Source organism: Pteropus alecto, unplaced genomic scaffold (assembly GCF_000325575.1).
Source record: "Pteropus alecto unplaced genomic scaffold, ASM32557v1 scaffold76, whole genome shotgun sequence".
Classification (NCBI taxonomy): Eukaryota; Metazoa; Chordata; class Mammalia; order Chiroptera; family Pteropodidae; genus Pteropus; species Pteropus alecto.
Genome location: NW_006443138.1, coordinates 13188974 through 13205015, shown reverse-complemented (window position 1 = coordinate 13205015; position 16042 = coordinate 13188974). Strand labels below are relative to the sequence as shown.

The following is a 16042-nucleotide window of genomic DNA, read 5'->3' as shown; positions in this document are numbered from 1 at the left end:
AGGGCCCCAGAGGGGTAGAGGCTTGGGCTAAATTTGGCCTGCAGCTGAACTCCTCTTAGAACTGTGCCACTGGACACCTACTTCACAAGTCCACACTAATAAGACCGGGAGATTTAGGAGCTTTGCTTAGTACATAGAAACAGACATGGAAAGGCGGCCAATGGGAAGACAAAGAAGCAGAAACCATATGACAGAACAGAACAGAGATCCAGATATAATGGAGACAAGTAATCTAACAGGTGCAGAGTTCAAAATACTAGTTATAAAGATGCTCAATGAACTTTGGAAAAGTGTAGAGAACTTTAACAAAGAGATAAAAATGGAAATGGAAATTATAAAAGGGAACCAGTATGAAATGGAGAACATATTATCTGAGATGAGAAGTACTTTAAATGGAATAAACAAAGGAATAAACAAAGAGAATAAGGAAGAAGATCAAATGCCCTATCTAGAGGACGGGAAAGCCAATCAAGACGCTCAATCAGAATGGCAAGACATTGACACCAAGACTATAAAAATAATTTAAGGAGGATACGAGACACTATTAAGGCTCCAAATATCCATGTGATTGGCGTAACAGAAGAAAATCAAGATATTGAACAGCTGTTTGAAGAAATAATGATAGAAAATTTCCCTAACTTGGTGAAGGAAATGGACATAAAACCCCAGGAAGCTCAGAGAATTCCAAAAGATAGAGTGGTGAAAGGATAAGAAAACAAGACCCCTACAAATGAAAAGGAAAAGGATGGAAAAAGATATTGCTTTGATGGATCCAGGAGGTATTTAAGTCAGGCAGAAAAAGGTAAACACTATATGATTTCACTTATATGCAGAATTTAAGGAATAAAAAGAACAAACTAATCAAAAACAGATTCACAAATATAGTGGACAATTTGGTGACGGCCAGAGGGGAGGGGAGTTTGGGGGATCGGGAGAATGCAGAAAAGAGTTAAAGAAGTAGAAATTAGTAGCTAATGGATGGTCACGGGAATGAGCTGTACAGCATAGGGAATGCAATTGTCTAGGTGGAGGGTCAGTGGAGGGAGGGAGCAATTGGGGGGGTCATTTTACGAACTATATAGATGTCTAACTAATGTACTGTATACTTAAAACTAATTAAAATTTTAAAAATAAAAAAAATTAAAAAAAAACCCAAACTATTCCTCAAGAGCTGACAGTGGCTACTTTCTCTAATATATGAATCCTGGTACTCAATTCCAGCAGCTAAGTCCCCATTTCCCTGCTCGAGACACTTTTTTCTAAATGTATTCAAGCTTATGACACCTCAGTCTTGTTTTAGAAGCCATTGCTTTATTTTTTAATGTTGCAATGCATATTTCTGGCTGATTCACCCTTTAATATCTTTTTAGTTGCAGTCACAAGAGCCAATTTTATTTACCATAAGGCCTTTAGTGTATTTTCCATGGTATTCCCTATATGAGTTACCTATATTTGAGAAGATAGCAAAATAGACTAATCAAGGAAAGGAACATGGAGAAGATAAACTTCAAATAATTATAAAAAGGATTTAGAAGTCATCTTTGGTTTGTGTAGACATCTAAACAGATCCAGATCTCTGCCCTACATATGTTATGAGCCATCCATTTCTCCAGGACTTCCACCTCATTATATGGAATCAGATTTTAACTCCAATCTCTAGAGTTATAATCAATGCTAACTGGTGAAAATTTAACATTTACATACATGATCAAAGAAATTTAGACATCTGGAGACTCCCAACATGTCCTCTATTTTTGTGCATGCATTCTAGTAAAATAAAAGTTTTGGGGATTGATTCATGAAATGATTTATGTAGATTTCAGAATCAATAGCATTCTCTAATCAAAAGGTACATTTTGACTTCTTGCAGTGGCATCATTCACTGTTCCCACATAAACTGACATTGCATGTCCCTCATCTTTACTGGAAAAGAACAAATGAGTATCATGATGTTCCTTCAACACAGTCCTGTGCACACGCTCTCACCAGGCATTTACAACATTATCAACATGCTGCAAATACCTGATGAAACTATCTGATACAGCACTACAAATATGCCATGTAATTTAGAGTTCTAGTAAGCCAGGCCCTCAATGCTAGTGTCCATTAGTAAGAGCTGCAGTAGTTAAAAGTCTAGACTTCACCAATGATGAGCACAAAAGCTATTTCCCATTTTTGTGCACTTACTATGTGCCAAATACTATGTTTAATGTTTTACTTATGGCATATCACTCAAACTTCACAACAATCCTGTTGCTATGGATTAAATGTTTGCCCCACCCCCCATCCAAATTCATATGTTGAGACCTAACCCTCAGTGTAATGGTATTTGAAGGTGAGGCCTTTGGGAGGTGATTAGGTCATAGGAGTGATTTATAAAAATAGACAATAAAAGAGCTCCCTGTCTCTTTCACCATGTGTGAAGATGGTCACTCATGAGTCAGGAAGCAGGCTTTCACCAGATATTCCCAACCTCCAGAACTGTGAGAAATAAATGTTCATTGTTTAAGCCAATCAGGTAATAGTATTTTTGTTATAGCAGCCCAAATGGATTAAGAAACCTATAATGTAAGTGCTATAGATAAATTAAGGCTTCTAGAGGTTGAATATTTTGACCTTCATAACAAGCTGGTAGATACTTAACCCATACTTAAAACTGGGTGACTGTAAATACTATTCTATTAACCATTACCCTACAGCTTAACTTCATCAAAATGCCTCTGGACATTGAGTATTTTATTGCATTTCAAGTCCCCTTAGTTGACAGATAGCTCAGTAACTAATAACAGACAATATTTGAATGTGACAATACCCGCTGGTCTATCCTAAATTTTACTCTTTACTATCTATTATATATGCCATTTAAAGCAACTCAGCAATAAATCCTAGATACTACCAATCTTCAAATTCCCAATTTCATAAATATGGTTTTGCATATTGATTTTTATTAAAATATATATCTTCCTATGGATTCGTCTTGACATGATTATAGTCGTAAATGTTGATACAAATAGAACTGGTTTGAGTCAATAACATTAACTAACGGTCTTACAGTTCCTGTTTTACAAAAGAGAAAGAAAGCAAATATCTTTCCATAACCTGCAATGAGCTTGCTTGCTTCTCTCCTTTCTGGTAGGAGAGCAGACAGGTGACAGCCAGGGGCCAGGCCAGATATAATAATATTTATATGTAATAATAGATATTGAGATAAATAATGATATAAAAGTGTGTGTATGTGCACCTTCATATATTTTACCATTTAGAAAAACTTGGGAGCAGTGAGATCTTGGTTTCAAAATATCACTCTCCACAAATAGAAATCAGGTCTCCTTAACTAAAAGCTGAAGCAAGGCAGTGAGAGTACAAGATCACCTGGGAACATCTTCAGCCACAAAGAAAGGAAGTTCTCAGAAAATAATGGGGAAGAAGTCAGCTTAAAGGCTCTTTTAGTGGCCAAATCTTGGAAAATTTAAACATCAAAATAGTTATATCAGTGAACTATATTCCATTGAATACAATAGTAATTCGTTAGTCTACACAATTTAAAGAGAGAGAGGAAAAGAGAAATCTTTTTCTTAAAGTAGAATGCCAGGGCATGAATGCAGAAGGAGTAATCGAATTAGAAATCAATTGACATCCATTGGAGTAAATTATTAATTCAGGCAAGAAACTTCAATGGATGCTAAAATCTATTGGTAAAAGCATATTAAGGAACAGATTATTTACACAGTCTCAAAATACTTCCCACAAAAATACTTATTAAATAAAAATGGGGTAAAGTAACTCTAGAGTGGAAAACCATGGCAGACATTATCTTAATCAAGTGATCAAATTTAACACCAACAAAATGAGAACCATCACTACTGAATGACACCTAATAGGATGTAATGAGAAAAAAGAGCATTATTTTTGTGACATTCCAGACCAAAAAATCTCTATAATATGGGTCTAATCATGAGAAAATATTAGACAAACCCAAATTAAAAACTGTTTTACAAAATGCCTGCCTTCGACATATCGATGTCATGAAAATTAAGAAGAAAACTGAAGAACCATTCCAGACTGAGGGACGTGACAACTGCATGCAATGAATTAAATATATATGAGAGTTCTTTGTACTATTCTGGAAATTTTCTGTAAGTTAAATTTTCTTTCCAAAGAAAAATAAAATGTAAAAAGAAAAATGGCAATGGTTTGATTAGGCAATCTGGCAGTAAACCTTGTAAGCCAAGTACAGATAGAGTAGTTTATAAAGCTTCTATGCTGAGAGAATGCTAACTCATAGCAGTGTTCTATACAACAAGCCCTCTTCTAGAAGTGTCTCTGTATTCCATCTTAAAAATATTGCTGTGTGAGGGAGCTTAAACTGCTACCTGATGCACAGATACATATCAAGCCGAGCAAATTTTAGCTCACAAAGCAAGCATTCAATAAGCTTTTTGTGCTGATGACCAATTATGCTCAGTTCACATAAAATCACAATTGCAGCATAATCTGCAGTAGTAGTTGCAGGGTTTACAAAAGCTTTATGTGCATAACAGTTATATGGTCTACATTTCAATCTTTGTAAACTCACAGATCCTCTACACAATCTATTGGTTCAACAAATAAGCCAAACTTAAAACCACGTGAGTAAGCATTTTCAAAGCTAATGTTTTACATTCTTTGCCTTTTAGAGCATAGTACAATTGTCAATTTCCCATGTCACTTCCAGGCAAATCTGAAATCTCACAAAAACTTGTTACAACAAAAACCTCTTGTGAGAACCCATGAAGTTGTTACTTAAGATATCATACATCAAAAGAAAGAAAACCTCTAAATTCTGACTTTCTTGAACTAATTTTACAAATCAAGTATAAAGGGTCTCTGCTTATATTTAATTAATGAGTTTAAAAAACATGATTTTCTTCTCTATATAACATTGCCATGCCTCATCTAAGAATTGTGTTTTGTTTGCTTGCGTTTGTTTGTCTTTGTTTTTGTTTTTGTTTTCTGCAAATTGCCCATACCCCTGGTTCTGCCTTCTTTGCCTTTAGGAATTTGCTTTATGTCCAATGCCTGTTTTCTTGGCATTTACTACAAATAGTCAAAAACTCAAAAAAAAAAAAGAAAAAAAATGTAGACCTAAAAAGAGTTAAGTTATGAATCTTGTTAATAAGTATTTTGAAATTTTGTTAGGGGCTGCTAAAACGATTGCAGTTCAGGAAAATCCTGGTTCTGCCTTCTTTGCCTTTAGGAATTTGCTTTATGTCCAATGCCTGTTTTCTTGGCATTTACTACAAATAGTCAAAAAATCAAAAAATAAAGAAAAAAAATGTAGACCTAAAAAGAGTTAAGTTATGAATCTTGTTAATAGGTATTTTGAAATTTTGTTCGGGGCTGCTAAAAAGATTGCAGTTCAGGAAATAATGTACAGGTCTCTTTTCTTCTTAATTAACTAATTTTCACTTCACTATTTTACTTCACATATTTTTGCAAGTATGAGGAATATAGCTTTAAAATAATGAACACAAAATCAATGGAAGACAAATGACTCACAGGAAGAGGGAAGACATTTTTTGGATGGTCTAAAAAAGTTAAGGTAACAAGTTTTGAACTTAAGACAAGAAAGGCAATGTTGAAAAATATAGCATGAAGTGTAGACACTAAGAAATAAGAGAAACAATGAAAATTAGGCGATTTTTTCTTTAACTATGCTCTTCTTTCTTTTTCTTTATTTCATATAATTGGGACTTTTAATGCAAGACTTAAGAAAGCTACCTCCAAAAGTCAGTAACTTTCTCCTTCATCTAGCCTTTGAATGTGGTTTATCCCACCTTGACCTCTCCCACTAATAGTCCATTTTACACATTGAAAACATAGTAATTTTCCTCATCATGTTTTATACACACATGCTCATATGCATATGTGTGCATATACATCCAAAGACACATACACAGAGTCCAGTTTTCTGATATTGAAGAATTTCTACTACAATCAGGCTCCAATCAATTTTCATTTTCAAGGAATACTGATCTACTCACCAACCACTCTACCTATCTTGTGTTTACCTTTTTCTATGGTTCCTTCAGACATGTTTTCTTTCCTAGCCCCTTCATCTCTGCATGCTGAAGTTCTACTTATCTTAAATGCCACTTTCCCCGATTCCATGAGCTAAAAGTCATTTTTCACTTTTTTGGTCTTAATGTACCAAATCTGGTTCACTTCTGGGGAGCTTTAAACCTTCCATTTCATTTTGCAGTTATCTTTGAGTTAGCTTCTTGCATACTATATTGTGAACAATGGAATGAAAATGATAGATGAGATTATGATATTTCACTCTATCCTTGATGCCTTATGCATAAGTGTTAATAGGTAGTGTTGAAAGAAAAGTCAATAAATATCCTGAAGAGACAGTATGATTTCATTCTTTATATAATTAAAGCTGTCTAGATTTCAATTAAACTCTCCCATTTATAGAAAGAGCCTTCAAATTTTTTCCTATTCCATTGTACATTTTGGCAGTTTCTCTATTCGTCTATAGCAGGTGAGTTTATCTCAGGATGATGGTGTTTCATCCAGCAATTTTCATTTGGTGACTACTATGGATAGGTTCTGTTCTGGGCAGTCATGCTACCAAATAAAAGAGAAGAGACTCTGGTTCTCAATGAGCTTACATTACAGTCAGAGGTGGCTGAAATCATACTTGTTAATAAGAAGAATGCAATAGTGATAAACTCTATGAATAAAATACAAGAGATAATGGGGTATAATTTTGTCAAAAGACATGGTGGATGTTCTTTTGGACTAGATGGCTGGAGACAGCTTTTGTGAAGAGGTAGCATGTTAGAAGAGATCAGATGAGAAGGAGCCTGCCGTGATCTGAAAGGGTTGTTATAGGCAGAAAGGACATCTATGGCAAAGGTTCCAAAGCAGGACAAGTTTGTTTGAGAAGCAGAAAGGAGGCATGGGTTCAGTGTGCTAGGCAGGGAGTGGTGTGGGTGTGGCTTGAAGGTTAGAGAGAGGGCCAAATTATGAAGCTCTTTGTAGGTCTTGGTAATGGGTTGTTTTATTGTTTAAGAGTAATAGAAATCCAATAGATGATCTCATGAATTGGAATGACATATAAAATTTATACTTTTAGATGTTTAGAGTCTCTGCTGTATAAATAATGATATCAGAAAGGGCTAACAGTGGAAGCTGGAAGAGTCATTGGAAACTAGGTGAGAATTGGTAGTGGCATTGTTGGACCAGGAGAGAGTGGGTAGAAATGCAAAGAAATGATGATTGAAGGAAGAGCCAATAGTACTCGATATATGGGGAGGTGGTAATCAAAGGAAAACAAAACATGGATTCTTTCCAAATTTTTTCTTAGTCTCCCATTCAAGTAATCTTGCATTCTCACCTTTAGTCTCTGTAGTTTTAATTACTAGCATACTAGCATTTGCATGGCAGCTCATTATTTCCCTATTATATTTTTCCATCACGCTTGAATTGTAAAATTATAAAATGTCAAGTTTGGAAGATGTCACAACATTCTTCTTTCTACCTGTCAAATTCTGACTCATCCTTTAAGTCTCATCTTTTATCTAATCTCCTCTGTGATGCATTGACTCCATCCTCATCTAAGACTCAGGAAAACACTTTCTTTTACATTGTTTCTATATGTTGCATATACTTCCAAACAGCAATGATTTTTAAATTTAAAAATTTTAAAGTATATTATTTTTTATCTCCAATAGAGGTTAGCAACTTAAAAAGAAAATCTTTGTATCTCTTATGACACGGGTATACAAAATGAGTGATGAGTACATATATGAAAAAGCATTGGTCATTCTACCACTTCTTAAATACCTCCAGTTAAATATCTTAACACTTAAAGAGACAGCCTATTCCATTCAGATAGGTCTAATTATCGAAAACTACTTACACTGAATTAAAATTTTCTTTCTTAAAATTTTCTCCTTGGATCTCAGTTATATCTACTCATTAAATGAATAAAGATATACCAAATTCAAAACTACTTTTACCACGTTTTAGTGATAAATAATGAGTTATAAGAACTAAATATACACTATCCTTGCATTTATAGGAAGCAGGACTAATATGAAATCCATTAACTTCCAGAACTGAACATCATATTTTCAGGACTCTGAACATTCGATTTGCAAGAAAGTATTATAAAGTGTATATTAGAGACCCAGAAGGAATCATTAATAACCAAGCATGACCGATAAGTGGGCTGAGAAAAGGGAAAAACAATCTCCATCAGCCATAGCTTTCCATTACATAGAGGTTATTTATCTTTAAATATCAAATACATGTATGTTTATATATACATATATTTTAAATTTATACTACTTAAAAGCAATTAAGCATTTCCCATTGTAAATGAGTTCTGAGAATTTTACTAATCTACCATTGACATGTTCCCATCTATAATCTTCCCAGTAATAGTACCTCTTATTTTTATACCAGCAGAAAGAACGGATACGCAAAGGAGGGCGTGCTGTAGACAGGCAGATTTGGGTTCAAAGGCAAACTACTAGTTCTGTGACTATAAAGGATTATTGCTAATCTGACTTGAAATCTCTGCTTCTTCAGCTCTTGAATATAGAATATTGAAATACTGACCACTCTACCTTGAGATCTAATTTTATAATTTATAAAATTACTCTAAATTGATAATTTGTAAATCTTGTAGCAGAGATTTACAATAAGTAAGCACTCAACAATGATAATACTGTTATAAAACTGTAAGTTATTACTATTATATTATTAAATAATTAGCAACTCTAAAAAGTCTGTCAAGAATTTTGGAAGAAAGATTCTCAAAAAGGTTTGAAACAGTCAGAGTCAAAAGGACATCAGGGGTCACATAATCCAAATGACATGACTCTATGATAAAAGTGTCTTTTACTAACAGTTAAAAAAACTTGAATATTGACTATTCCACTTTGAATAGGCAAACATGGTTTTGGTAACCTCTGTTCTTACACTATACTATAAAATTGTTTTGTTGTGTCTATAACACCTAAGGAAAAAACACTTTACTTTCTTTACTTAAAAAAGCATGTATTTAATAAACTTAATAAATTTTTAAACTATATAATCTTGACACTTTCTTAATTGTAGCATATCCTGCTTCCTGTTCAGAAAATTTTTTCCTGTTGCTGAATTGCCAACCCGCTAAAGACAGAATTCCTCTCTAGGCTACCTCTTCAAACAGTGAATAAAAATGGAGATGCAGCAGTGATCGACATATTTCTAACTGATTAAAATGAACCTCGGAATAACAGGTAAAATGTGCTATTTTTATAACTGTATAGTATATATTTTTAAAAATATATATTTAATACACGTAAAACAAAACAAAATCATAGAATGCAAAAACGAATTAAAAATAAAATACAAATATAATAATTGAATAGGTTATTTTTGCTCAGAAACTTATGCCTCGCTATGGGAAATTAATATAAATTCTATTTTGGGAAAACAATGCCTTACAAAGAACACTTACTGAACTTTTACAATGTGCCAGGATATATAGTAAATATTTTATATGCATTACTTTGTTATTTTCCCCAGCCCTACAAGGTACATACTATTGTTCCTATTTGACAGCTGAAGAAAATGAGGCAGAGATTTAAATAACTGTCCAAAGTCATACAACTGGCAAGTGGCAGAGCTGGGCATTAATTCCATATTTGTCTGATTCTGGAGCCCACCCTTTTATGAAATACTCTCTTATGGGTGAGAACAAAAGTATCTGTAAACTCTACAATACTGAGAACAATCTTAAAAGATTAATAATGAAAATAATAGTGGTAGTAGTAGCAGTAATAAATACAGGAGAAAGTCATGGCATCTAGACCTTATTTTGCTTTTGACAACTAAGGTACGTTTTGAAGGCCTCAAGTTGAGGAGAGGGAAGAACTATAATATATTGGAAGTTTTTCTTGAAACCTTAAATTCTAGTTCTCTAACTTCAGATTGAAACATTGTTCCAAAACGACTTTGTAAACATGGTTTTGGTAACCTCTGTTCTTAATACTCTGAGTGTGCAGACCTATAAATGTTTACAACTGTGGTTGGATGGATGGAGGCCACCTTACCTATAAATGAATGGAGCCACCGTGGCAGTATTCGGGTGGCTGTGCTGCTGCTGTTGAGGGAGTTGGACAGCACCATTTCCCGTGGCCTGCCCACTGCCCTGTGCCACCAGCCCAGCACAAGAACCAGCGGGAGAAGCTTGGCTGGCTTCCCTTCCTTCCGAAAGAGCAGGACAAATAGATGTGCTTGCTTTCTCAGTGGTTATGGGCTTGGATAAGGACTGGGAAGGGCTTCCCTTGGTAGTCCTGAATTTTTCAGACTCTTTGCTTGCTGTGCTGCCTGGTGAGATGGTTTGTTTTGCTGTTGGCACCTTTGAGCCCGGTTTTGGAATCCCACTGGAAGATGGGATTAAGCTTTCTTTCTTGGCTGTAGTCGTCTTGCTGCCCTTTGGGATCAAGCTTGCAATTTTAGAAGTCTTTTTTGGAGCTGTCTCTGTCATCTGGTCCTTTTCATCTTTGACTGGTTTTTCAGTGCAAACTTTATTTTTGTCCCTGTTCTTTTCCTCTTTTTCCTTTGGCTGTAGTAAAGACTTTTTATTGCTGAGATTTTTACTTCCAGCTTTTGGAGGGGCTAATTTAGGTGACACCTTGGGGCTGCTATTTGTTGAGCCACCACTATTCACTCCACTGTTAAAACCTTCCATTTCCCCAGATTCAGAAAAGGCATCGTCATCCTTTCCCCCATCGCTGGGTCCTGAACTGGGAGACTGCGGGGGTCGTAAAGTAGTCCGGGCATTGACCAGCTTGAATTTTTCAAGCATGGATTTCTGTCCCGAGGGAGCGGTTTTGACCCCTTCTGCGACAGGGGGCTTCAGTCTGTCTGCAGGTGGTGTGGGAGAGGTGGCTGGGCTCGACTGCTTTACGGTCAGCATGGTAGAGGTGGCACTGTGCTTGACATTCATGGACTTGCTGCGCCAGGGTTTGCTGGCACTTGGAGAAGGGATAGCAGAGGCAGGGGGCTGCCCAGCAGTGCCGGGGGGCTGCATGTTACCATTTACACCTGAGGATGGTTGAGGTCCTCTGGAGGAATCTGGACATCAAGAAAAGAAATAAAGAAAAGGCTGATTACTTTTGATCATTTACATCACACCACTGAGTACTTCTAACTACAGAAAGAAGTATTTTTCCTGTGAACTTCAAACAGACATGCTGTGTGGCATCAGTCATTTATGTGGTATGGTTGTTTTTGTACTGTATATCAAAACATGTCTGAGAGGCATTGATTTTTGGAAAAAGACTTGCTTTATTTTCCCTTCTAAAATTACTCTTACCCAAATAAACTTCGCTAGTCACAAATATCTGAAGATGAATAAAAAACACTATTCCTCCCCTAAGCAATTCTTTGTATTTTTTCTGATTACTGCTGAAGCTCATAGCAGCCAACTGATATTCTACATAGCCTTATAAATATATGTTGTATAATGAATATTGAGAAATTGCTTTAACTTATAGGGAGCCTAGCTTATTGTTATCTGATTAAATATGCTTATGAATCATGACTTAGATTTTTGTTAATATTGTTTATTTTCATTTGTATAAAAGAATCATTGAAATTTATGCTTATATGGGTCAGATAATCTAAAAATATAAATATATAATATGTGCACATATATTATGTATAATATATAATCCTTATAACAACCCTGCAAAGTATGTATTAATATAATCATCCTCATTTTACAAATTAAGAAAAATGAGGCAAAAATTTTTGTTAATATTGTTTATTTTCATTTGTATAAAAGAATCATTGAAATTTATGCTTATATGGGTCAGATAATCTAAAAATATAAATATATAATATGTGCACATATATTATGTATAATATATAATCCTTATAACAACCCTGCAAAGTATGTATTAATATAATCATCCTCATTTTACAAATTAAGAAAAATGAGGCAAAAAAAAAAAAAAACCCCTACATAACTTGTTCAAGGTCAGCTAGCCTGAATTTGAATTGAATTCAGATCTTGTGTTCTTAACTAGCATATCTACAGCCTCCAGTAGGTATGAACAAACTTTAAATTCTAATTAAAAATTTAGCTACTTTTTGAGGGCCATAAGAAAATATGGCCTTTGCCATATAGGTACTTTACAATACACTAATTTCTCCTCAGCAATCTCATTATGATATGATTTTTATATGATTGTTCTAGCACTGATTAATGTCTGATTACAAGCCTTATTTTAAAGCATGAAAAACTAAATTGAAAAAAGATTTTATAACATGGAATAGAATAAAAAAGGAACTGAGTCTGGAGTAAAATACTTCAATAAATGCTATTGTTTGGGAGCTGTATAAGTCTGGTCAAGTCATTTACTTTAACTTTCTTTTACCATAAATGTCTTCTTCTATCATAGTCCTTTTTTTTTTTAGAGGTGGAATAAATTATTAAATTTGATATTCATGTAAAAGAGGCATCATTTGGTACTATTAACATACTAGATATTGACAAATAGGTGCAAAGCTGTTTTTGATGAAACGCCCAAAGGAAATATTTTATAGAATATCCTTTCCATAATATTCAGGAATTAGAGCCCATTACATTTCATTAAATTCATAAATATAAAAGTATAATGCTTTCACTTTAAAATGTTTTCTTTGAAGACATGAAAATGCATGATAAACAATATGCAATTAAGCCAGTTAGTACAATATGCTAGTCTTACTCATTTTAAATAAGTTTGCCTAAAATATATAATTGTGAAACATACATTAACAATAATAATAGTATGGATAAATGTATCTTCTATTAAATTTTCTTAAACAAATTGGTATATCAATTTGTTTATTGTTATATTGGTATATTGACTTCTAATCTCATTACTTTTCTACAATTCCACATTTCAACTGGCAAAAATTAATATAAGACTGAATGTAGATACTGTAGATTAAAATGTAGTGATCACCAAAATGTCAAAATCCTTGCATGGTATATTTAGATTTTAATTACTATGATGATAAATTATTTTTTAATATATGTAAATTCCACAATTGTGTCCATTGCTAGAATATTTGTAGAAATCCATTAGGTTTATATTCAAACACTAAGGTGCTCTGAAAAACAGTGGGGGTATTGACTAATTTAAGATGAACAAATCCAACAAGCTTCAATATATCCAATATCTCAAATATGCTCACTCCTTGTGAATAGATGTCAATCTCTACTTTTATCTGTTTCAGTATAGGTAATTCCAAATTTATTTCACTAACAGATCCCTTTCAGAGACTGATAACATTGCATCATAATTTGAATCATTCTCAGTAGCAGATAGAGCACATCAACTACCTACAGGTAGAAACGCCTATCAAATATTTCTTCAGAATGATTCCTATTGATTGGTCAAGTCTTGAGTTTGACCTCACTTCCTCTGGAGAAAAAAAATGAAACACAAAAAACAAAAACATCATCCCCACTGCCACCTCTGACTATACTAGTATCAAGTCTAGATCAGGTTACTTCTCTGCATTCTTCCTTAGCTTATTATAACCTTTATTAACCATTATAACTCTGTTGTAATTGCCTGTTTCTTCCTCTACCACTGCACATTCTAGGAGAGTAAAGATCATACCTGAATTAATCATAGATTTGTACCATGCACATAGCGCCTACTATGAGACAGGCACTGAACTAAATATTTGACATATATTAACTTAATCTTCCCAACAAATGACAAAGTTTTCATTACTACCCTCATTTGACACTCAAGGACAATGAGACACAAAGAGAGAAGTTTCAATTTGATGAAAATTATACAATTTGTAAGAGATAAAACTGAGAACTGAACTTAGCTTGAATTCTAATTCTATCAATCACTATATTATATTATTTCTCCAATGTATAAGGATAAATTCAATGGCTCATTAATTATATTATACCTTGAATAAAGAAACATAGAAAATAGTGCTCATTAAATTAATGCCCTTAATAGAATTGCATCAGGTGAACTTTATTTCTCAATTGCCTAGATTCAATTGGAAACTAAGAACACCACCAAACTAAATGAATTTTCCCAAGTTCGGTGAACTGTGTATATTCCCATGCATTTCGTATAGTGACCTCAATGTTTTGTTGATTTTTGTCCAACATATATAGCTCTATTTTTTACTGTTTCCAGCAATATTAATGCTATTTGGTTTCTACAATCTTTAGGATTTGAATCCATGTACACCATCTGTTAATATTTACTGAGTAGCTAGTCTATGCAAGAAACTCCAGGACACCATATAATCTAGTCAGAGGAAAGAAAGTAGACTCATAAATGATGAATGGCATATATTAAATATTAAATGAGTAGGAAGTGGGAAAGAAAATGGTGGAAGAGAGGGAGGCAGACAGGGTAAAAGGGGTCAAATATGTGGTGACATTAAAACATTAAAAAATAAATAAATAAAAATTAAAAATAAGTACATACAGATATTGGGACACAGAGTTGGAGAGAAATACAGAACCCTCCCTCCCCCAAAGTCAAAGGGTAGTTTGCCGTGGATATTGTTAAGAGGAATATAATGGCATCATATTGAACTCATCTTCCCTTTTTTTTTACATTGCTCTCAAAAGTTATTTGTGAAAATTCTTACTCTATAATGAAAATATTAATAATTACAACAAATATAATAATGCTAACTGGCACATTACTGAAGGTTCCTTAACTGCATTATCTCACATTAGTGTTCACAATAACTTGATGAGGTGGGAACTGCTAACTCATATTTGTGGAAACCAAATCCCTGAGAGCCTAAACAATTCATTCGCTGGGGCACAGCTAGTGAGGAGTGTGTGGTGGAGCTGGGATTTGATCTCACATTGTGCAACCTTAGTGCCCAAGCTCCATCGTTGTCTTAGAATGTCTTGTATTCTAAGTGTTTAAGTGTCTTGTATTCTAAGTGTTTAATGCACGTAAGTCACCTGGCATCCTACTGAATGCCCATCACACATGACTCAGCAGATCTGCAGTTGTCCCTGAGATTCTGCATTGCTAACAATCTTCCAGATAATGTGGAAGCTGCTGATCACAGACCATGTTTTGAGTAGCAAAGTTTTAACAGACTCAAAAATCATGGCAATTGCTGACAGTATCAGTTTTAAAGAGTTGTTTCTTATGACAGTACCCAAGTTGGCTACATTTGTTTAATGTTCCATAGCTGTGCAGCGTTAATGTTTTTTCGCTCTTTGAGCTTCTGGAACCTTGGCCAGTTCTAGGTTCTCCTGGATACCTGGCAATTTGTGGTGAGACATCACGGAAAAACAAAACAAGCCCATTGGGGTTTCTTAATGTCTTTTACTTCATCATTTTAGCCACATATTGTGCATGTATCTTCCATGTATATGCAGCTAGATTAAGAAGTCAGAGGATTCCTACTCCTTCGTGCCTGGGAACTTTGGTGGGGATGAAAGGAGAGGGTGGCAAAGAACCACTCAAAGTGCTTTTTAATGTGCTGACAATGGCTAGATAGCCTGCTGTAGGAGCTCAAGTACAGAAGAGGAATTTCAAGATCACTACACCAGTAACGAGACAGGAGGGACTATAAAGTATAACATCCACATCCATCCCACCAGTACAGTCACAGTGACAGCTATAAAATTGTTCTCAGATGAGTACACATATAAGACATTCTTCTAAGCTCAACTCTAAATCAGTCCCCAGCCCGTCTCAATATAGCAGCAGTGAAGTGCTGCAGATTTCATTAACAGGGTAAATCACAGGTCGCTGTGCATCAGGAGGGCACTGGAAAAGAAGATTCCTTATACAGACAGCGTCTGTAGTGAAATGCTGTCATTTCTAAGTGGGTGCCGCTAAAAGTCTATGGAGTGGGTGCTGCAAAAATTCACTTATGTATTATTCAATAATAAGTAGCCTGGTCATACTAATATATTTCTGAATGTTGATAACTCAGTTTCTGACTATGAATGAGCTGTTAGCTGGGTATGTAGAACAGAACAGATAAC

The 16042-nt window shown here is 34.6% G+C and overlaps 1 protein-coding gene across 1 annotated transcript in view; it reads right to left on the bottom strand.

Annotated features, from left to right (window-relative positions):
• The window catches only part of NAV3 (neuron navigator 3), a 304118-nt gene that overhangs the window by 155224 nt on the left and 132852 nt on the right, over window positions 1-16042 (bottom strand). The window contains 1 exon segment of the mRNA XM_006923778.2: window positions 10095-11121. Coding sequence (XP_006923840.1) covers window positions 10095-11121 — 1027 coding nt within the window.